This window comes from Octopus sinensis, linkage group LG3 (genome assembly GCF_006345805.1).
Source record: "Octopus sinensis linkage group LG3, ASM634580v1, whole genome shotgun sequence".
Classification (NCBI taxonomy): domain Eukaryota; kingdom Metazoa; phylum Mollusca; class Cephalopoda; order Octopoda; family Octopodidae; genus Octopus; species Octopus sinensis.
This window is the reverse complement of record NC_042999.1, coordinates 55925113-55947806: the sequence shown is the minus strand read 5'-3', so window position 1 is coordinate 55947806 and position 22694 is coordinate 55925113. Positions and strand designations below refer to the sequence as shown.

At 34.4% G+C, this 22694-nt stretch overlaps 1 protein-coding gene and 1 long non-coding RNA gene across 2 annotated transcripts in view; both read right to left on the bottom strand.

Moving 5' to 3' along the window:
- Positions 1–1576: 1576 nt before the first annotated feature.
- LOC118762454 lies at positions 1577–10708 on the bottom strand. The gene is made up of 3 exons (XR_004998207.1): positions 9751–10708; positions 2806–2940; positions 1577–1874 (listed from the first exon to the last, which is right to left on the bottom strand). It is a non-coding gene; the product is annotated as an uncharacterized LOC118762454 (long non-coding RNA).
- Positions 10709–12400: 1692 nt separating this feature from the next.
- Positions 12401–22694, bottom strand: part of LOC115209457 — a 72880-nt gene continuing 62586 nt past the window's right edge. The window contains exons 13-14 of the mRNA XM_036501649.1: positions 15375–15416; positions 12401–14371 (exon numbers count right to left, since the gene is read on the bottom strand). Coding sequence (XP_036357542.1) covers positions 13509–14371; positions 15375–15416 — 905 coding nt within the window. The 3' untranslated portion in view covers positions 12401–13508. The remainder of the gene's footprint in view (positions 14372–15374; positions 15417–22694) is intronic.

Below are 22694 nucleotides of genomic sequence, written 5' to 3'. Positions count from 1 at the left end.
GAAAAATTTGGAAAAAAAAGTTATTTTTTTGTTTTTTCTCTCCTATAAGTATGAAGTATTAGTTGATTAAAGAAATTTAGTTGTTGGCAATTTTTACATTTGAAGGTATTGAAATTATTTTACAATTCCTTCTGTCTCTTATTGGTTAGTATGAAATGATTTTGTAGTTTGTTTATAAATCCCATAAAATGGAAATTTAAAATTAAAAATAGAATGAGTGAATGAATTTTTTCTTAGTTCAGATTTTTGCAGTGTAATTATATTGTTGAAAATTTGGGGTAATAATTAAGATGTTCCATATCTACTCATATTTTAGATGATTTTTTTTTAATGGCGTTTTTTGCTTCTTTTGTTTTGTTTTGCTTTTTGTTAATGAACAGTATACAGCTGAATTACTGAAAATAGTTATTTTGATTACCTCAAAGTCAGTACTTGTTTATTTACAAATGTAAACATATTTGTTATATAAAAGTATTTTCCCTAAACTTAGAATTAATAAAAATCATTATATTTTGACAGAGGATAGATATAAATAGATAGGGTTGAAATACTTATTAAACTAAAAATACATTTAAATTTTTATTTTAAAAAGATTGAATAATACTTAGAAAGTTTTGAATGACTTCAAAGAAAGAAGATAAAAAAGTGCAATCAGTGATTGTTTTTGAATCGCATTATATCTCTCGAAAATTTTTAATTTATTGTTTCTCTTTCTTAACAATTTATTGCTTATCTGAAAAATAGATGTAAACATTTTTATATATTGTTTATGATCAAGCTTAACAAACATCAGTAGCTTACCTTACCTCCTAATTAACCATCCAGATATTTAAAACAAAAATGTGCTGTGATTCATTGATTGACAGAAAAAGTTGTGTGCATATGTCTGCATATGTATATGCTTGAACTCTCATATACAATTAATTAATTAACATTTTAAAGTTTCATTCTTTCAAATAAATTGCCATTTTTATGTAAATGTTTTTGTTATTTCTCTATCGTATAGGGTTGGGTCAGGATGTTAAGTTATTTTTATTATTCTAATGATAAATAAATGTTATTCTACCAAGTGGAATTTTTACAGGCTTTTTTTTTCTTGCGTGTATGTGAGAGAGTAGAATTCAGTGATGTATTTCAAAAGAATGCAACGGTTGTCTTCTTTTTAAAACCTTTATGGTAAAAATGCAATATGTAACAATATTATTTGATAAGTTTAGAGAGAAACTAATGTAAGAATTTAACATTTAAGAAATTTTGGGCATCAGATTATTACTTAAAACAATATTTTGTAGTTGATTAAGTCATAACTGTATTGACAGATACACAGATGAGGTGAAATCTATTTATATTGAATTTCAAATAGTTAAAATTCATTTTTTAATTGTTTTATTCAAAAATCTTGAATTATTTGATTATCTGCAACTGCTGAAACAGAAAATTGTGAAAAGTATAAAAGCATTTTCAAGATAAATGTGTGTATTATATTAAATTCTTACATCCAGGACATGCATTTCTACCTTTTAATCCTTTTAAGGAATACTTTATAAATATGCATATAATACTGAATTTTATAATAACAATAATACTACTGTACAAAGACGGGGAAAAAACCAAAATTGTCACTATTGGATTGTGTAATAATTTATTTTCGCTACTTCATTTAGTCTCCTCATAATTTGGCATTGGTCAAGTTACTCGATCCTCTTATCAAAGTCTTATTCAATTTTCTTTGAACCAGTTCATTGAAAGCTTATTTTCAGAAACGATTTATTTTATATATACAAGTATATGTTTTATTCATGTCTGATAATTTTTTTCTTTTTTATTAGTGTGGTTGGGATCTGTATTACTCTTCTCATCATGTTAATGGATCTCTGTATAAAATATTAGTTGTTTAATTCATTTAACAACATCAAAATTAAACATGAACATTAAAATATATTGATATTTATTGAAAAAAAAAAAAATCATTACTGTTTGTAAATAAATAATTTTTTTTAAAAATAATAATTATTATTTCCATGAATATCTCTGTATACACTCTGAGGACATTTTTATTATTAATTATGAAATTCTTTTAATATGACGTTGTTTCTGGAATATTAAGTATTAAAAAAAAACTGGTTTAAAATATATGCAGGAAAATAATTAGAATAAATAATAAAAATAATGCACAAATATGTTTGACTTCATATTTTTAAAACATGCATCTCTTCAGACTATTTTAATGTAGCTTGATTCTAACAAATTTGCATTCTGTGTATTATTACACATGCATGCACATATATTTCTATACCTTCTACTCTCCATCAATAGCGTCTACTCTCCATTCTACGCCTTCTACTCTCCATCAATAGTAAAATGTCAGTCTACAGGACCAAGAACAAATATTTAAAAAATTCATTTTAGGATTGCTTTTAGTTTTTTGTCTCTAATTTTAGATTTGATAGATTTTTCTTTATAGCCTACTTGATTAATTAATTGATTAAAGTTGTATAGTTTCAGCTGAACAGTTTCTATGATCAAAATTATTCCAGCCTTGGCTATCTTATCTTCCCTTAAGGCATAAGGTATTTAAGACTACATCAGTCAATATATCCTTTTGTAAGACAGTACTGTATACTTTGAGGGAAATTTTGTTGTTATATCTAGTAGGTTAATGAGACTCCCTCTTTGGTTTTAACAACTCTCTTATTTTGGTTTATGATGACTCAGTGTATTTGCAAATTCTTAGTTGTTTCGGTTTACAATTTAGAAAAGGAAGCTTCATTTTTAATGAAGATATAATTTAGTGACTTTTATCACCTGATTGTCATTTTGATGTCCTGAACAAATCTGCATCTTTCCATATTTCAACTGTCTCCAGCAAATGTTGTCAGGTATGATCTAACCATTTAGTATGAGCACTTCCTTAGAATGTTCCTTTCAGTCAATTGATATCTTAAATGAAGTAAAGACTCATCTGTCATTTGTTTAACTCAACAGAATCTGAAGCTAATCAAACAGTTCTTCAATTTCATGAAAACGTATCACTTTTCACTAAAATTGTTTGGTTTATAAAGACATATATCATCACCATCATAATTATTTAATGTCCTTTATGTTGGGTTGGTCTGCAGTTGTTATTCCATTTGAGGACAAAGATATTCAAGTCATATATTTGTCCACTGCTTGCTCTACTTAAATCATGCACAAATAACTCAGTAATCTTTCATGTATCAACCAGTACCTTTGTTACTCAGCACTTCCTCAAAGCATAATCGACTTTCTTGTTATACTCTCTACATTGGTGCTAAGAAATAAAGCAAAATCCTCCAGACAATTTTTTTCTTCCTAATATCCATAGATTTCTAGGCTTTATGCACCACTTATTAACACAAACCTTACATCAGATCTCTTATCCCTTATCCATAGATTTTTTTGCTGTTTTTGTTGCCCTCTTTACTCTCCCAACTTTCACTTCTGTTACCTGGTTATCAGATAACAGCCTGTGAAGGCTATGGGCAGTTCTTACAACCAGATCAAACCAATAAAAATCTAAAATGTAACCTTATTTGGTACTTTTCTGTAACTACATCCCAAATGAGAAGTTAACCTCTGTTAATTTCTTTACCATTTTCAATCCCATGAATATTAACCCAATACAAAGTAAGTGGGTCTGATGATATTTCTTCCATCACTCTTAAGAGTTGTTATCCTCATCAAACTCTTTACTCCATCTCTCTCTCTCTCCCTCCCCCCATTATAACTTTCGGTTGCACATCCCTTTCCTTAAGAAGAAATCCTCTCTGGCCCTACAATCTGCCAATTTAATATTTCTACTTCTAAAATGAAAATCCTTGTCAACAGCTACTTTCTCCCCCTATATTACTTCCTGTTTCTCAACCATTTCATTGCTGGGTCATACCAGAAACTTACTGTTCTATGTCATGTGTTCCCTTGCCTTTGAGGACTTCACTGAAAGCTGTACTGTGGCACATGGCTTAAGCATAGTCTTCAACCGTTTTTGGCATGTGAAATTCTTAGTTAATCTGCACACACATTATTTCCACCTGTTTATTATTTCTTAAGAGTAGAAACTTCCTGTCAGACTGCAGCATGAACCCAAAGAGTTTTCTTTGGTTCACATTCTCTCAAGTCCAAAGATTTTGGTAATATTTATTATCCTCTTCTTGCAGATAATGTCACACTTCATACCTTTTTAACCTTCCTCACACAAATGTCTTCCACAGGCAGCCTAAATACCTTATACCTTATGGGTGGGTTGTGTATGATGTTGTTTGTAAGGGGCAAGCATGGTTAGGTGTATGAAGGGAGTAATAAAAGGTGAAGAGGTGTGGGGTTGTGGAGATAGGTAAGAGAGGGGGAAAAGAGAAGGGGTGATGAAAGCTGGGGAGTAGAGAGTAGTAAAGGCAATGCGACACTGAAAGGCACCATAAAGGTAGGAGCAAGAAGAGCAGAGTGTGAATATCACAAAAGCATTCTACATGTGGAGGCAGTGGAGAGAATATAAGGAAAGAAAGAATGGCTAGAGGTGTAAGGGCAGATAGTAAGATTTGTTGGATGGCAATAGAGGTGACTTGGGAGTGATGTGCTTGTGAGTGACAAACGAAGAGATGAGAACCCAAGAGGGAAGATTGTAAGGTGGGCTCAATGGAAAGAAATGCACAAAGCTTTTTAATTACTATCTTTATGTTAGAGTGTGTGCATTTTTCCATTGGCAGGTGGGTCTTTTGTAGCACTGCATAGTGCCAATCACCATGGCCTTTGATATCTCTGGCATATGTGGGTCACCTTTTTCTTTCAAATCCTTTGTCTTTCTCTTCCAAAGTTCCAAGGAGGTGATACTCTAGCTTCATCAACAGTGCAAAAGTGAGTAACTGACTTTAGGAGGGGAGCAGGTAGTCTTGAAGATAACCTGATGTGTGTCTAGACATCTTGCAACTGCTATCATCAAGGTAAACCTTGATCATGTTCACTACATGGTGATGAATGACAGGCAGTTGACTACAAATCAGGTAACCAATGCTATTAGTATATCTCATGAGAAATTTGAGAATATTCTGCACAATGATCTTGGCATGATGAAGGTTTCTGACATTGGATCAAAAGTGCACCAGACTGATCACATTATGGGAAAATCTGACACTGTTTGAGGCAGATCCAGTTTGTTTCTTTGAATATTTTCTCATCCAGGATAAGCCAAAGACACTCTATGCTGTGAAAACATTACTCCAAAGAAAGCTAAGATCGTTTTGTCTGCAAGAAAAGTGATGGCCTCGGTTTTTTGAGATGTTTATTGACTATTTTTGAAAGAGCCGTATTATCAATGGAGAGAACTATGCCAACTTACTGAGGCAGTAACAAAAAGGGTCTTGTTTCATCTGGACAATGCAAGTCTTTGGTTTCAATGACTGTGGCTTCAATGGCTGTTCATGACTGTTCAAAGCCACAGTCATGCTGTGCATATCTACTGTTGATGACTTTTTTAACCAACAGAATGACCGCTTCTTCAATGAGATCTAAGCACTGTAACGCCAATGGGAAAAAGTATGTGGACCACAAGGACGACTGTGTTGAAAAATAAACCTCATTTGGTCACATTCCATGAGAGTATCTTGGTTGTCCTATAAACTTTTCAGCCAACCCTCGTACTTCTTTCCTGCACATCAAACAAAACCATTCTCCTGATGATGCTTGGTCCTCTCTTCTTTCTTACTTACTGAAACATTAGTCTTTGCCAAATTTACCTTGAAGCCTCTCAATTCTAGGTTTAGCTTCCATGCTTGGAATTTCCTCTATAATTTCACTAAATTTAGCTATGATAACTAAGTCACCAGTGTATAAGCGTTTCCATGGACAGCTAGTCTTAAGTACCTCTATGATGACCTATAGGACTACAGTGAATAGAAAAAGACAGGACTGAGCCTTGATGTACTCCTACCTTCACTGAAATAGTTGACTCTTGATTTACTTACTGCACATAGTTTGTATAGCCCTTGCATGTCATTTGTCTACTCTTTGTTTCCTTAGGGATCATGAAATTATTAAATGCAATACCCTGTAAAATGTCTTTTCCAAGTTAATGAATACCAAGAATAGTGGCTTACTCTTCACAGTCAATTTCTCTTACAGTTGCTTCAGTAGGAAAATTGCATCTATTATAGCTCTTTTGAGCATGAAGCCAAACTATATACCCTATATTACTCTCTACATATTGGTATTCCCCATCATCTGTACCCCTACCCTTATTTAGCACTCATTACATTAACCTCTACCTTTTACTCCCCTTTCACACTCCTATGAAAGCATCCACACATTTTCTCACTCACTCCCATGACCCACTGTCCATATCCTCACTTATGCTTGCCTTCTTGTTCCTTGATAGTCTGCTCCTGCACCCATCACTACCATCCTTTGTCTCCTTCAGCCACATATCTTCTCTATAGCAAGATACCTGTGATTGTCTCTCTGTCATACTTTGTCTTTCAACATTTGGCGTAAATCTTCTCCTCCCAAATACTTTCTCTTCATAGTGGGAACTTTTCCCTTTCCTTTCTCCTTGGTCTTTTTTGTCTTGCAAGTTACATAGCAACATTGCTAGTACTGGTGGCCCCCAAAACGCACCCAGTACACTCTATTAAGTAGTTGGTGCAAGGAAGGGCACCCAGCCATAGAAACCATGCCAAAGATGACATTGTAAGTTGGCATGGTCCTGCAGCTTGCCAGTTTTCTATCAGAATGTCCAACACATGCCAGCATAGAAAGTGGATATTAGATGATGATGACAATATATGAGATGATGCAAAAATGGCATCACAAAGGTTAAAATTGTACTTTGGAGTAAAGAAATATTTCAGTCCTAATGGCTAGCGAGAAAGCTCAATTGTGAACTACATTGGAATACTACACATATGGGACAGTGTTACACCTGTTACTGTACAGAGGCATAAAAGAAATTTATTCAACTTATTGGCAAAGAGTTACCCACCAACATAATCTCAGGTCTACATACTTTGTTTCTTCTATATATTCTTTCACCACTATAATTTTCGCTGGACTAGTTAGCTCCACTCAACCTCTTACTAGGTCTGTATGAAACATGTGCCCATAAAGCAATTCATAAATAAAAATACTGGATATCACACTTCACTTCTGTTTTCTCACCAGAGACCCATGTACACACCTTTCAGCTGAACATTAACTGCATTGAACTGACCAATCTGGGACGCCTGCACTTGTGTATATAACACTATCAAACGTTGAAAGAAAACTTATTGAAATAGGAAACATTGACTGAGAGAAATAATGTTTCTTCACAACCTTATATACATAAAGTGGTAGTGTTCCATCATGGCAACAGCCCACTGGCTGAAGCTAGTAAAATATATATATATATATATATATATATATATATTTATATATATATATAAATAAAATTAGTGTTTCTTCATTGGAGAAATACACAGGATGTAATCAATATTGGATAGTACTCTAGTATGTAGCCGTGTAACATCTCTGATGATTAGCTAAAGGTTTCTCAAAAGTCAATAATGGTGATGATTGAACTTGGTATATATATATATATACATACATACATGTGTACACATATATACATGCTTACATATATATATATACATACATATGTACATATATAAACATAAATCTATATATCTATTGGGTTGTCCGGAAAGTTTGTGCCGATTTATAGTAGCTTACCTTTCGACTTATTTTAGAACATGGTTGAGTCCATAAAATAGGAGTTGACTACACCTCCATTTAGAGCACAGTTTAAGCTATCTTTTCATGGAAGGAGGTTTATGTTCCTATAATCTGTGTTAATTCTGTAACCCTTTAAAATGGAAGATAAGGGAAAATGCCTCACAAGCCACCAAAGAAATATGCGCAGTTTACGGTGATGTTTCTTTAACTGAAAGAATTGTACGGAAGTGGTTCACAAGGTTCCGAGCTGGAGATTGTAGCCTTATTGGTAAAGAGCAATCAGGCAGACCATCCACTACAGATGATGACCAAATCAAGTCATTAATTGAGAATAACCCACATTGCACAACTCGAGAATTGGCAGAAAGCCTCAACCTATCAAAACCCATTGTTCATGAGCACCTGGTGAAGCTTGGGTACACAAATCACTACGATGTTTAGGTACCACATGAGTTGAATGAGAAGAACCTTTTGGATCACATTTCCATCTGTGATTTGCATTATAAACAGAATGAAAACGTGCGTTTTTTTAAAGCAAATTGTGACAGGAGATGAGAAATGGATTTTCTACCGAAATGTTCAGAGAAAGCAATCCTGAAGTAAGCGACATGAGTCACCCTTAGCCACTCCAAAAGCGGGTCTTCACCCTAAAAAAGTCTTGCTTTGTGTCTGGTGGGATTGGAAAGGAATTCTGTACTATGAGCTTCTCAAGTAACCAGACAATTCTGAGAAATACTGCACACAACTGGACGTGTTAAAAGCAATTCAAGAGAAACGTCCAGAATTGGCCAACAGGAAGGGTGTTGTTTTCCAACATAATAATGCAAGACCGCACGTTTCTTTGGGAACCAGACAAAAATTGCTGCAGCTCGGCTGGGATGTTTTACCCCACCCTCCATATTCACCAGATATTGCCCCTTTGGATTTCCACTTATTCAGGGCTCTGCAGAATAGTCTTAATGGTAAAAATTTCAATTCCTTGGATGACGTAAAAAGATACCTTGATGGATTCTTTGCCATGAAACCACCTCACTTCTGGGAAGAGGGCATTTTAAAGTTAAAGGAAAGATGGAGATGCTTTGTGTAACAAAATGGTTCATATTTGCTTGATTAAATATGTAATGGCAATTATTTATTGACCTTTTTCTTTCCTTTAAAAATCAGCATGAACTTTCCGGACAACCCAATATATACATATGTGCAGATGTATAAATATATATATACACAATATATATGTATGTAATATGTGAGATAATAGTGTAACTATTAAAGTGAAAGTATCTTACATTACAATAGAGATGTTATTGTTTCACTTTTGACACATAATACTGAAATAGTAGAAGAGATAAGAGCTTGCTCTGGGCTTGCATTAGGCAAGAAGTTGAAAATTTTTTTGGCCCATGACACTACATGGACCCTAAGTAAGGCATGTATAAAATTTGAATGAAATCGGTTGTGTAGTTCTCGAGTTTTAGGGATTCACACAGACAGACACACATTCTCATCTTTATATGTACTAGCGGGCATACCTGGCGTTGCCCTGGGCTGTTTGTTAAGTATGCCTGATTGGTTATTTGACCATTCACGGATGTACCTCTGAACTGAATGAAAGAAATTATAATGGCAGATGTTCCCTGTGTTGGTTGATTTATTTAGTGCAATAGTGAACATGCAGAGTCATATGCTCACACCATTGTCATTGTTTTCCATTGGGACAGTAGGTCGATATGTAAAAAAAATGGCAGTAATTGAGTTTATTTTCCTTACCACATAACTGCTGACATGTGCTGTTTAGCAAATGGAAAGGTTGAGCCTAAAGGTATGACAAAGAGAAATAGTATGTTTACCTGCTGTTTCGCTGGGTTGCACATACAACATTATCTGAAGAAAAAATTTGACATGTGGCCTGTGCAAAAAAGATGAAAAGTGTAGTATCTGTTGCCTACCTCACAATTGGGGACACTTAACAGAGAGCATACTGTGAAGATTATGCTAATGAAATAAATAAGGTGACAAGGGTATGGTTACCTGATGTTTTCCTGTTTGCCACATAGAGCAACATCCGTTGTTGACTTTCCCCTGTAGTCTCTGTAGCGAGCGCAGCATCTCTTGGAAGTTGATCTGTGCATTATGCTGCAGCTCGTGCAACAGCAGTTGAGGAAGCATCTCTTGTAAGTCAATCTGCTCATTGTACTGCAGTCTCTGAAGCTTGTGCAGCAGTAGTAGAGGAAGCATTTCTTGTTCGGTTTGCTGAACATTGCTCATTGTTCTGGGCAGCTTGTTGCGCAGCAATATGTGCTAACCGATCACAACACTGCTCTTCACTTTCCCTTCATTGTGTTGAAGCCATCCTAAGTGCATTGAGAGAATTCCTCCTGGCAGCATCCTCAGCAGATTCATTTGCACGCATATGTTTACTTTTCTTTGCAGCATTTGTTTGCTGACCTATATTGGATCTTTTGCATTGAGGCATGGTGGAAAATTATCAGTTTATGCAATAGTAAAAGTCCTAAGGAAAAAGCACCCAAAAAATAGTAAAACGTAGTTGGCAAAAATGTTAAACAGACTGAATTAAAGATTTTTAATTTTGGGTAAGAGTTTCGAAGTGGCAAGTTCAAGTCAGAATAATTATTTGAAAAAGAGTGCTCACATGAAAACAGAGGCAAATCGTAACTCACAAATGAATACTGCTGGCAGTACTGTGCAAGCAGTCGATAAGAGCTTGCCACAGCTGAGAAAGTAAAATATTGATTTTTTTCCAGCTGAGTGTGTGTCATGTTTTTTTGCTGGCTCAAGCCAAATCATAGGTGAATTGAGAGTAGTCTATCTTTGTTAGGGGTGCAGAATTTCGAGGAAAAAATTATAAGAAAAAACGTCTTAAGTCAAAGAGAGCTCACATGTCAAATTTAGTGAAATTCAGTTGAAAATTGTAGGAGTAGAAGTGGTTCACACAACACATACACAGACAGACAACTTGCCTTTTAATATATAACATAGATTACTTGAAATTTTTCTTTTCCTTTTTTTGTCTTTTTACACTTTACTCAAAACCAATTTTTATTGGAAAATAAGTCACTTAGATATCATCGTACAATATTTTCTGGCATACAAGTTAAATTTTTCAGACCAAAATTTACAGCCAAAATAGGTAAGTTGACTTATACACCAAGACAAATTTGGAGGACCAAAAATTCCACTTGAAATGCAATAGGACTTGGAAAAATGGTGACTATGTTTGAATGTTTATACTGTATACTATGTCAACTTGTATACTGGAAAATACAGTACGCTAAATAGTTTTTGTCAGCTCTAGAGGATAAAAGCAGATGTTCAATGCATTGTTGGCTTGGACTTTCCTGCAGGCCTTTTCTATATATCTAATTTTTAATATTTCCTACTTAAAGAGTATTAAACAATTTGGTATTCTAGCATAATTTTATATTAATTCTAATCTATATTACCTTAAACCAATCTTTACTTAGAAATATCAATTCTTATTTTGTTAATTTTTACTGGATCTGTCACTGGCATAAAGTTGCTTGAAAACTCATATTTCTTTTGAGAAAGAATTTAGTTTATATAAAGTACATATGCGAGGAAAAATAAGTGCAAAGAAATATGGGTAAGAATAACATTTATTCAACGTAAACAGTTTCAAAAGAAAAGGTAAACAAATTTATTAAAGTGAAATTTGTTTATGATCACAGAATTCACACATCTGAAAATTTAATCTTTTCTGATTCTATCACAACGTAGATAAAAAGTTTCTTAAAAATTTATTATGAATTTTATATAGGTAACTCAATGAAATCCTGATAACTAGAAGCATATTCTATGCAAGAGATAAATTGATTAATAACATGGCTTTTCAAAGGGATTTGGTATATCTTATAAGAAACTGTACTGATGAATATTTAATAAATGATTCTAAAATGCACATCATATTAATGACAAAGTATAATTTCTTGGTAGGTGTAAATGGCATGATAATAATGAGAAAATATTCAATTAAGACTTATTAAACATGTCAAGTTATACTTCTAAATACTGATCCCTTTTAATTAGGTACAATATCAATATTGTTATGGAATCATTATCAGTATTTTACTGTATTTTATCATCCCCAGAAAAGTGAATAGCAAAGGTGACCCTGGGGAGGAGGAGACTGACACTCTGAAAGATTAGGCACCAAACTAAATAAAACTAAACTGATCTTCCGGAGTTACACAATACATGATAACTCACCCATCATAAACAAATCTAAATAACATGAGAATTTTTTACATACCAGAAAAAGATGTGACTAAATATAAAAACGATTCATTTTCCAAATAACCTTTCAATTATCAAAATATCTGTAACCACTTTGGCAATAGTAAATATATACAAAATATAGGAATAATACAAACTTTCATGTTAGGACATAAGATTCTGAACGATAGAGTTGAGAATAAATCATAGGAATTAAGACAACATACAAATACTTTTTTAACATTATAAAAGAAAATATTAAATGAAAAGCGAGAAGGTGGGAATGTGCTTTTTCTTAACAAAGAGAAAACAAAAAAATGTTTAGGATCAGAGAAAAAAATGCTTTGATACAATTATTTTATGAAGCCGCACATTTAATTAAATCTACAATTGTCTATTAGTATTAAGATTAAAAGGTGTTTTTTCTAATATCTGTTTACTAGGAATATCTGGAGGAAACTTCCAGAGATATCCAAAGGAGAATTGTGTTGAATTGGAGAAAATAGTATTCCTATAGTTATTTTATGATTGAAGGAGCTGACCAAGTGTTTAAGGTTCTGGCCTGGTGATAGGGAGGTCAACAGTTCATTTCTCAGCACTGGCAATGTGCTATGTTCTTGATAGAAACAAACTTCAATAGCTGTAAATGGATATTGTCAGGGGTTACAGTGTGATATTGTAAGAAATAGAAGCACTATTGATGAAAGAATCTTCTGTTTCCAATGCTAAGTTCAAATCTTATGTGCTGTTAACCAAAACAGCAATCAAATCTTGGAATAACCAATCATTTAAATATTGCGCAATTATTTTACTCCTTAACATGTTGATTTGTTAGAATAATTAATTTGGTTGATTATAGACTTATTTGTATGTATAAAATAGGTCTTTTATTGTTGCCAAAATAATTTCTTACATAGATCCAAGACCACATCTTATTGTAATTAACTTAATTTTTAGCACAAGGTCACAAGTAGTTTTGGAAACTAGTGGGGTATTGTTGATTTTTAATTAACCTAGTGTTATGACTACACTAGCACTTATTTAATTAACAGTGGTGGTGTGTTAATCCTGTTGGAATTTGATCTCAGAAACAGAGATATAACTATATCCTATAAAAAATTTTATCTGACATTTCTACTACTTCATTTTATGAGACACAAAATAACCACTGCTTGCAGTATGAAATTCATTTAAGTATTCTTTATATTCTTGTACATTTTTTACTGACAAAGCACCTATTTATCTCTAGATGCAATATTGATATTTATAAAAACAGAAATACTTTGATCGTACCATGTGTACTGTAGGTGGCATAGTAAAGATTAAACCCTTTTTCAAGTACCTTTTTGAATTAACATATCTGGAAGAACAATAAAGGTACATCATTTCTTAAGAGAAAAATATATCTTATTTACAAAATTGTCACTTATTAATTATCTGATGTGTTATTTTCCTAAACTAAAAATTCTTAAAAAAAGTTATTTTTAGTAAAGATGATATCTGAATATTTCAATGATATTTTCTGATGTAATACATTATCTCGGAGCTCCAGGGTCTTTCTGAGTTGGCGAATCAAACATTTTATCTTCTATGAAACTTTTTCTGCGTTCATTATTATCAACACCAGAAAATATATTTTCTGAACCCACAGGGCTTCTTTGTCGAGGAGATTTCAAGGCAATGTAGTTGGTTGTTTGGCCACTTTTTTTGCTGGAATTTACATTAATAGGTGGTAAAATAATTGCAGCTGGTCTATTTTGAGATTCCACATAAGCAGAGTTTATTTGATAGGGTGATTTTGGTTCAGTTATTTCATCTTTGTCAGTTGGACTTCTTCGACTGGTTTTAATTGCTGGAGGAATTTCATTTTGCAGATTTTCTGCTTTGTCTAAGTTCCCATCTTTGCATTCTAGTTCAGTTGCCATTGTAGATGATGTACTTTGCTTCCTATGTTGGTCAATGGAAGATGGATCAACAGAAGATGTTTTTGAAGATGGTTTTCCTAAAGTCTGCTGCTTAGGAACATCTGAAGGGGGTTTACTTCCGGAGATATCCAAAGGAGAAATATTTTGAACTGGGGAAAGTGGCGTTTGTTTCCTTCTAGTGGATTCAGGTAAAGAATTAAATGGATCTGCAGTCACATCTTCAGTAGTATTTGGAATTGGTGCGTGGAGAGATGGTTTAAAATTAAGCTTTTGTTGAGAATGATCCCCAGGCTGGGAACTACTGTTACTACATGAGTGTTTTGGGCTACCATCTTCAATTATTTGGGTGGGTACAACAAACACTGGTGGTTTGGGACCCAAACACTCATTGGTTCTTGAAGTGCCAGTGTTAGAATCAGTTTCAGACTTATTTAGATCGTCAAAGACCACAAACATTGATTTACTGCTGTTCTCTGTAATGAAGAAAGTGAAACAAAAATATAAGAATGAATTGGTTTTGAAACTGGGAACAAGTAGATTTTTAAGTACAAGAAATGATGCTGCAATTATTATTCTACTAAAGTACAAAATTATTCAGTTCTATATTTAAGAGATGAGGAATTATGTACATTATTTCCAATTGACGGATATTTGCCCTCATCTTGTTTGTTGTTAACACAACGTTTCAGCTGATATACCCTCCAGCCTTCATCAGGTGTCATGAGGAAATTTTGAACCTGGGTTCTTATTCCTAAGATTCCAGGCAGTGACCTGAATAATAATAATAACAACAACATCAAAAAATACCTTAGGAATGAGAACTCAGATTCGAAATTTCCCCAAGACACCTGATGAAGGCTGGTGGGTATATCAGCCTAAATGCTGTGTTAACAACAAACAAGATGAGGACAAATATCCGTCAAATGTAAATAATGTACAAAATTATTGTTCTTAGTATCTGAAATCCAGTATTCTTGAAAGGCTACTGATAATGTGACCAAGTCATTGTACATATAATTATTCAACTTTACAATCACAAATATATTATTTTGAATGATGTAGTTGTTCAGTCTTCAGATGAAAATATTGATTAGATTTATGTAAACATTTCAATTCAGACAAATTCATACTTAAAACTACTGAAGATCAAACTCTAGTTTGTAAAAATAATTAGTTAATTCTAATATAGTTCTGTCTCTAATTACTATGTTAATGGGCCATTGGAAACTTCATTTTATGTAGTGTAACTGTGCATAAGTGATCCTTGTCAAAGCCATACCCACATTAGTTCTTGATCCAAATACAACAAATTAATGAAATGTTTGATAGTTAGACTGTTGTTCTTATTGCTTACACACACTTTACAAAGTGAGAGCTTCTCTACAGCTTGGATTACTGAGCTTATTTAAAGTGATGTATCTTAACCATCTGCACTAAAAAAAAAAAGAAAAAGAATTCAATTTGGAATCTACTTACGTGTATTTGAGGCTGTACTTTTATGTTCTTTCAAAGAGGTTTCTGAAAAGAGATGTTTTGTTTATTTTTTGTTATATTTCCTTCATTTTAAGTAAGTGTCTTTGTTATATATTTGTCAAAAATTAATATGATGGCATTTATTTGATTCATTTGGAAAATGATAATACAGTCAGAGATAGTTAAAATCCTGCCAAAAAAATTTGTTAAAGTATATTTTCTTTTGATTGAATTTGTTATTTGTTAATTTTGAGTGAAATGAATGATTAATATTAAATGAAAGGACAGGGTTTGCTTTTGAACCATACCATTTTCTTATTCTCGTCAACTGGACAGCTTTTTTTCTTTCATTTCAAACAATGCACAAAAATTTAGTGAAAATCAAAATAGTGAACCAAATAACAGCAATTATTTACATTGACTTACAAATGTAGGTGGGATAACTTTTTGTGAGGAAACCAACTGCATGCAAAAACAAAAATCCATCTTATAGCTAAACAACCATATTGACATGTCTGATCAACAAAAGGGAAAATATCAATCTTAAAATATCAACTATCACTGAAGTTTTGCACATGTTCTGTCAAATGATTGGGAGGGAAACTTTGGGAATATTATCATCAACCATTATATACTTCAGTGTCACCTATACACTAGTAGTTACTTGTCTCAGTGGCTACATGTCTATTCCTGAATATGTCAATGGTTGCTTGCCTACCTCAGTGGTCACCTGTATAAATGGTAGACAATACTGTGTGACAAATACTGTCTATGAGGTGGTATCAAAAAATTCCTAGACTAGCTCTGTAGCGTACCAACAGCTGGCAGCCCATGATTGTGTGCCCAGTGAGAGCTAGCAGTGACCTCCATGAGGCAGTGTGCCAAGTGACAGCACTGTGTTTATTTCACAAGTTGTGAAAATTTTGTTTTTATGATCACATGTATGCTGTAGTTTGCGATTTTTGTCATGGACAGGAACAAGCAGCCAATGTGAAATTTTGTGTTAAAATTGGGAAGTCTTCAACAGAGACATTGAGCATGCTTTGGCAAGCTTACACAATGGATTGTACACAATGTTTCAAGTAGCACAGACACTTTAAAGGTGGAAGAATGAACCTGGAAGACAATGAGCAATCTGGAAGACTTGCCATGAGCATCAACTGCAGAAATGTATTGCACATCAAGAATTCGTCCCCCCAGGACCAGATTGTCAATGGAGTTCTACTGCAACGTTTTGAAGTGTTCGAGGGTGGACATTCAGTGAAAGGGATCAGATTTACAGTGCATGAAGAATTGGATTCTTCACCAAGCTTTCCTCACTTGTGAGTTTTTTGCCAAAAACAACATGGCCTGGTTTAGCACCTGCAGACTTCCATCTTTTCCTCAAGATGAAAATGCAGCTCAAAAGTTTTAACACCGTTGTTGAGATCCAGAACAAATTGCAAAAGGTCTTTGACTCCCTTACAGAAAATGACTTTCAAGCTGGATTCTAAATGTGGCAGAAACACTGGGACCGGTATATTGCTGCACAAGGTGATTATTTCAAAGGGAATGATGTTAAAACTGAGGTAAATAAGTTATTTTTTATTAAACATAACTAGTCCAGGAACCATCAGATACCGCCTCATATGTGATTGGCTGGATATCTGGCAGAGACCCTATCAACTAAGATATGTATCAGATCGTCTCTTACCCTTAAAAATCTTGACTTGCTATTAGTAAGACACTCAAAGGCAGTGAGCTGGCAGAATCATTAGTGTGCCAGGCAAAATGATTAGCTGCATTTCATTCATCGGTATGTTCTGGGTTCAAATGCCGCAGAAGTTGACTTTGCCTTTCATTCCTTTCGGGGGTTATAAAATAAGTACCAGTTGAGCACTGGGGGTCAATGTAATCAACTTACCCCCAAACTTGCTGGCCTTGTGCTAAAAGTTGAAAGTGATATTAGTAAGACAATCATCCCTGTTATAAAGCATATGTAGGCAATCCTAATCACTACATGTCTTCATTTATTACTGTTCCATTGGATTGGAACCTTGTCACTTCATCATAGTCTCTCTCTTTCTCTCTCTCTAATGTATCTCAGAACTGCGTCTACTGCAGTGGGAGTAATTTTACACTCAAATAACAGATTTGTATAAATAATAACAAATATATTATTATATCATTATAAGAAATAATATAATTATATTTTCCATTTGTGAACTGTCAATAACTGATTCATAGTCAGATAATAAAACAACTTGATTGTATGAAATATGAAAATAATGGAATTGTAGATAATAGCTAGAATGTACCACTGTTGAAACTTCAATGTATTGACTTCTTTTTGTCCCCTACAACGCTATCATCAACATATCAACTTCTGTTATTTCTGATTAAGAATATTACAGTTCTAATACAAATTTATACAACTTATACACTATATACAATATTCTTGTGTTGGTGGCACATAAAAAGCACCCGTTACACTCTCAGAGTGGTTGGTATTAGGAAGGGCATTCAGCCATAGACACCATGCCAAATCAGACCAGAACCTAGTGCAGCCCTCCAGCTTACCAGTTCCCATCAAACTGTCCATGCCGGCATGGACAACGGATGTTAAGTGATGATGATGATGATGATATGTGACTTTAAAATTAGTTGTTATTGTTTAATGTCAGGTCATCTCTGATCAAGCAAATCTATGACTGAAGGTGTTCCAGCCATGACTATCCTATTTTGTTTTGGGGCATAGTCTTTCCAAGACATTATTATTCAATGTGTCCTCTTTCTTTGTCATAAGTTCGGGTGTGATTTCAGAATATTTATTATATTTAGTATCTGTTAGCCTGTATGACCACATGGTTTCAGGTTCAGTCCTACTGTGCAGCACCCTGGACAAGTATCTTCTACAATAGTCTGAGGCCAGCCAATGTCTTGAAAGTAAATTTTTGTGGGTAGAAACTGTAAAGAAGCTTGTCATCTGCATGCCTTTATGTTTAGTCCCTCTTGACTTGATAACTGGTGTTGGTTTGTTTATGTTACTGTAACCTAGTGGTTTGGCAAAGTGAGACTTATAGAATAAGTACCAAACTTTGCATGAGTAATATGGCTGATTTGATCAACTAAACATGTCAATGCAGTGTCCCAGCACAGTCACAGTCCAATGACTGAAACAAGTAAAAGATGAAAGATTTAGAGCAGTTCCAGTGACAATGGTTAAAAAGTAAAACAGTTATTTACTTTATGATTCACAATCATGGAATATCAGTAGTATTAATTCACAATTGTCAATTGTTTAATGATTTAAGATAAAGAGGGAACAGAAACACTGTTTCAGTTAATTATCTAAATATTCAATCAAGAAACTTTCAGCATTAACAAGCAATACAAAGGTAAAAAAAAAGTTTAATAGTGCATTTTTTGCCAGCTGTATGAGAACTGTTGCTGTGCACTACTCTGGTGGCTTTGTAACAGTGGTTCTCACCCATTTGTTTCCCAGTACCAGTGGCATATGGTGGTTGTTGTATTGGGTATGCTGCCACCCCCAATGCCACTAAATTGCAAATAGGGGTATAACAAAAGTTTCCCATTAAGATTTGTGATTAAATTAATGAGTAAGGTTAATATTTATAATGAATTTGCCATTTTCGATGGGTGTGCAGTGCACACCTAGAACACCTGGAATATATGCCTCTGCCCAGCACCCACTTTCACCAAATGGCATTTACAAAAGTCTTCTTCTCAAGCTTGGAGTGAAGAAGGAAGGACCCAGCAATTACTTTAGTTAAACAGAAGCTAATTTTGTGCAGCACTTTTCTTGACATTATTCTATCTAGCATTATTTCATTTTAGATATTTCCATGGACTAATGACATATGTTGAATGTTTATGGAAATTACTGAAGAAAGTGGAGATTTATTTAATGAAATTTTACCGGACCTTGGCACATCACCAATCAATGTTTTGGCTCTCTGACAAATACAATGTTCAATTGATATTCTAATCATAATAGATGTTTTTTGAAAATGTGTTTGAAATATCAGCATTGTAACTAGTTTAAATATTTTGTCTCTAAAGCAAAATCACAACTCTACTGAAATATTCAGTAACCCACTTGACATATGCTGCCCCCCTTGTGTGCTCTCAATGCCCCAATTAGAGCACGACAGCTCAGGTTAAGAACCACTGCTTTATGCTAATGTTTATTGAATGCTTTTCATGCAAGCCTTATAAAGATATTTAGAGTACTATAACTAATAGTATAAGAAGCAGGCTTTTTCAAATGTAGATTTGTTGCATGATTTTCTGTTTATTTTGGAGGAAGAATAGCAGATGTAAATATTGTAAAAAGAAAAACATGCTGATAAAGAGAAGTCGAATGATACTAAACTAGTGAGATAAAAGTGATAAAATGGTTGATAGTGAAATATATTATTGTATTTATTAAAAATAAATACAAATGTTTGTATTTTTCTTAACACAACAAGATAATCTATAAGCAATGAAAGGAATGAGAAACTTCAGGCTTAATTCTTATGTTCAGTGGTATTACCTGATTTATAGGAAAGTAAAACATGTTTCAATTTAAACAGAAGTTGAAGCAGTATTTGCCTTCTCTCTTTTACATATTTCTGTCATTTAGAATATTTGAATTTTGTTGGAAAGTATTTCAAGTTTGTCATTTCTAATACTGACTTAAAATGAACTATTTTAATTGTGCTCCTTGATTCAATAACAATTTACAAAGAATTGTCGGATGTTATAAGGATGTTTAGCCGCCAGGTAGTGGGAGGGCAGTTCTCAGAGCAGTTGTGAAGGGTTATAAAATTTTAAAATTTCCTTTTTGATTTTCAATTAAGGTAGGAGTATCAAAATTGTCTTTGTTCCTGGATGCTGAGAACCCTTCAATACCACAGGCACCAGGAGCTACTGATAACAATCAGGAGTTATGAGCAATAGTATTACATCATATTGTGGACATGAACTAAAGATGAAGATTAGAAGAACATTGGAAATCATCTAGGACAAAAAAGAAAAAGTGTGTAAAAGTCTAGACTAAAGGAAAGAAGGCTGCTAGAGTCATTCAAACATTTGGCTTTTCTAAGATTCACAACTCTCCAAACTGTTAACAATAGCCTGATGGGTCTGCAAAAAGACCTGAAGGAATATATAATATATAATGATCTTATTATATACAGTGCTCAGGTGCACTACAACTCAATGGAAAAAGTAACCAAAACTGCATAAGCAGTACATAGAATATGCACAGAATATGCACATAGAATATGCACAGGAATTGAACAGGGAAAAAGTTTGAAGAAATGGGGGTGGCGACACCAGGTGTACTGTTGGCGACTTTCAGGAATCATGGATGTTTTGAAGGATGTAGTGTCTCAACAGCTAACAACTGAAGGAATGCTGTAACAACAAAAGGAATACTGTACAAATTCAAGGCTGTGGCACAGCGTGGCCACAGTCTAATGACTGAAACAAGTACAAGATAAATGATAGATTGAGGAAGAAATGTTATCCCAAATTATAGAACACTTATGATAGACTATTGGTAAAAACAACTACAATTTTATATAAACAGAAAAAGTTCAGCTGCCAGAAAGATGTGGAAGCGTTCTCATCTTGGCAAACATCAAATATTCTTGTGGACATATTCAGAAATTCTAGATTGCAGTATTCAGAGAAGGTGATTGGAATTGTGAGTTGCCTCAATCCTAACTAAATAGTGGATTCTGATCCTTTCTTGGTAGTTCATTTAGTGTACTAAATTTAAACGGTCTGAATATACTGTGGTACATCTTTGCTTCATCCCATATCTGTCTCTCTGCCTGCCTACCTGCTGATCTGCCAACCTGTTTGTTTGTCCATCTATCAATGCACTTCAGTATATTTTGCAATCCCTTTTGTGTGAGATGTGTTATATTATTTGTATGTGCCCTTGTGCCCAATAAAATAAATTTTTGTTTGCTACTGAGATGTTTAAAAATGCTTTCAAATTGTACCTTAAGGCTCTGGATTCTAACAAATTCATTTAGTGTATGATCAAGAAGTAAAAAAAACAAGATTCAATAAAATATAGTATTGTTACTGTTATTATTAAGGCAGTGAAGGCGCATGGCTCAGTGGTTAGAGCATCGAGCTTACGATCGTAAGGTTGTGAGTTTGAATCCCGGACCGGGCTGCATGTTGTGTTCTTGAGCAAGACACTTTATTTCACGTTGCTCCAGTTCACTCAGCTGTTGAAACGAGTTGCGACATCACAGGTGCCAAGCTGTATCTGCTGTTACTTCTCCCTTGGATAACACTGGTGGCGTGGAGAGGGGAGGCTGATAATCATGGGCGACTGCTGGTCTTCCATAAACAACCTTGCCCAGACTTGTGCCTGGGAGGGTAACTGTCTAGGTGCAATCCCACGGTCAGTCATGACTGAAGGCAGTCTCAATTATTAAGGCAGTGAACTGGCAAAATTATCAGCACACTGGAGAAAATGCTTAGTGGTATTTCATATGTCTTTATGGTCTGAGTTCAAATTTCACCAAGGTTGACATTGCCTTTCGTCCTTTTGGGATCAATGAAATAAGTACCAGTTGCATACTTGGGTCGATGTAATCAAGCAGCTCCTTGTACCTTTAGTAGAAGGGACTACTACCACTACTTTTCATTGTTCTTTTGTTTTATCAGCTGCTCCAAGTCTCACCCAGAGATCTCAAGTAACAGCAAGTTGGATGTACTACTCTGATCCCCGTTCATTGTGAGTATACCCTGGCTCTCTGTCACCATCTCTCTCCTGCTCTCTCTTACACTCATTCTGTCTGTCTCTCTCTCTTTCCCTTGATCTTCACTCTGGCCATGTATCCATGTATCTCCTCTACAACAACACACCTGTTTCTGTCCTCAGTCTTGATCACTCTCTCTTTCTCTTGCTTTTCCCTCTGGCTAGGTAACCAAGTATTTCCTTTACACCAGCACACTCGTTTCTATCCTTTTTCTTGTTACCTTTTCCTCTCTCTCTCTGGGTATCCATGTACCTCCTCCACAGTAAGACACCAGTTTCTGTCTCTCTGTCACACTCTAAGCTTTCATCATCTGACACAAAGTCACTTCCTCCAATGCTCCATCCCCTCTCAAAGATTTCTTGTCTTGCAAGTTACTTGGTGACCCTGCCAGTGCTGGTGCCACGTAAAAAGCATCCAGTCCATATTTGTAAGCCTAGTACTTATTCTATCAGCCTCTTTTTGCTCGACCAAAGGTGGTGCTCCAGCATGGCCACAGTCAAATGACTGAAATGAGTAAAAGAGTATCATTACAGAAGTCAGCAAGCTGGCA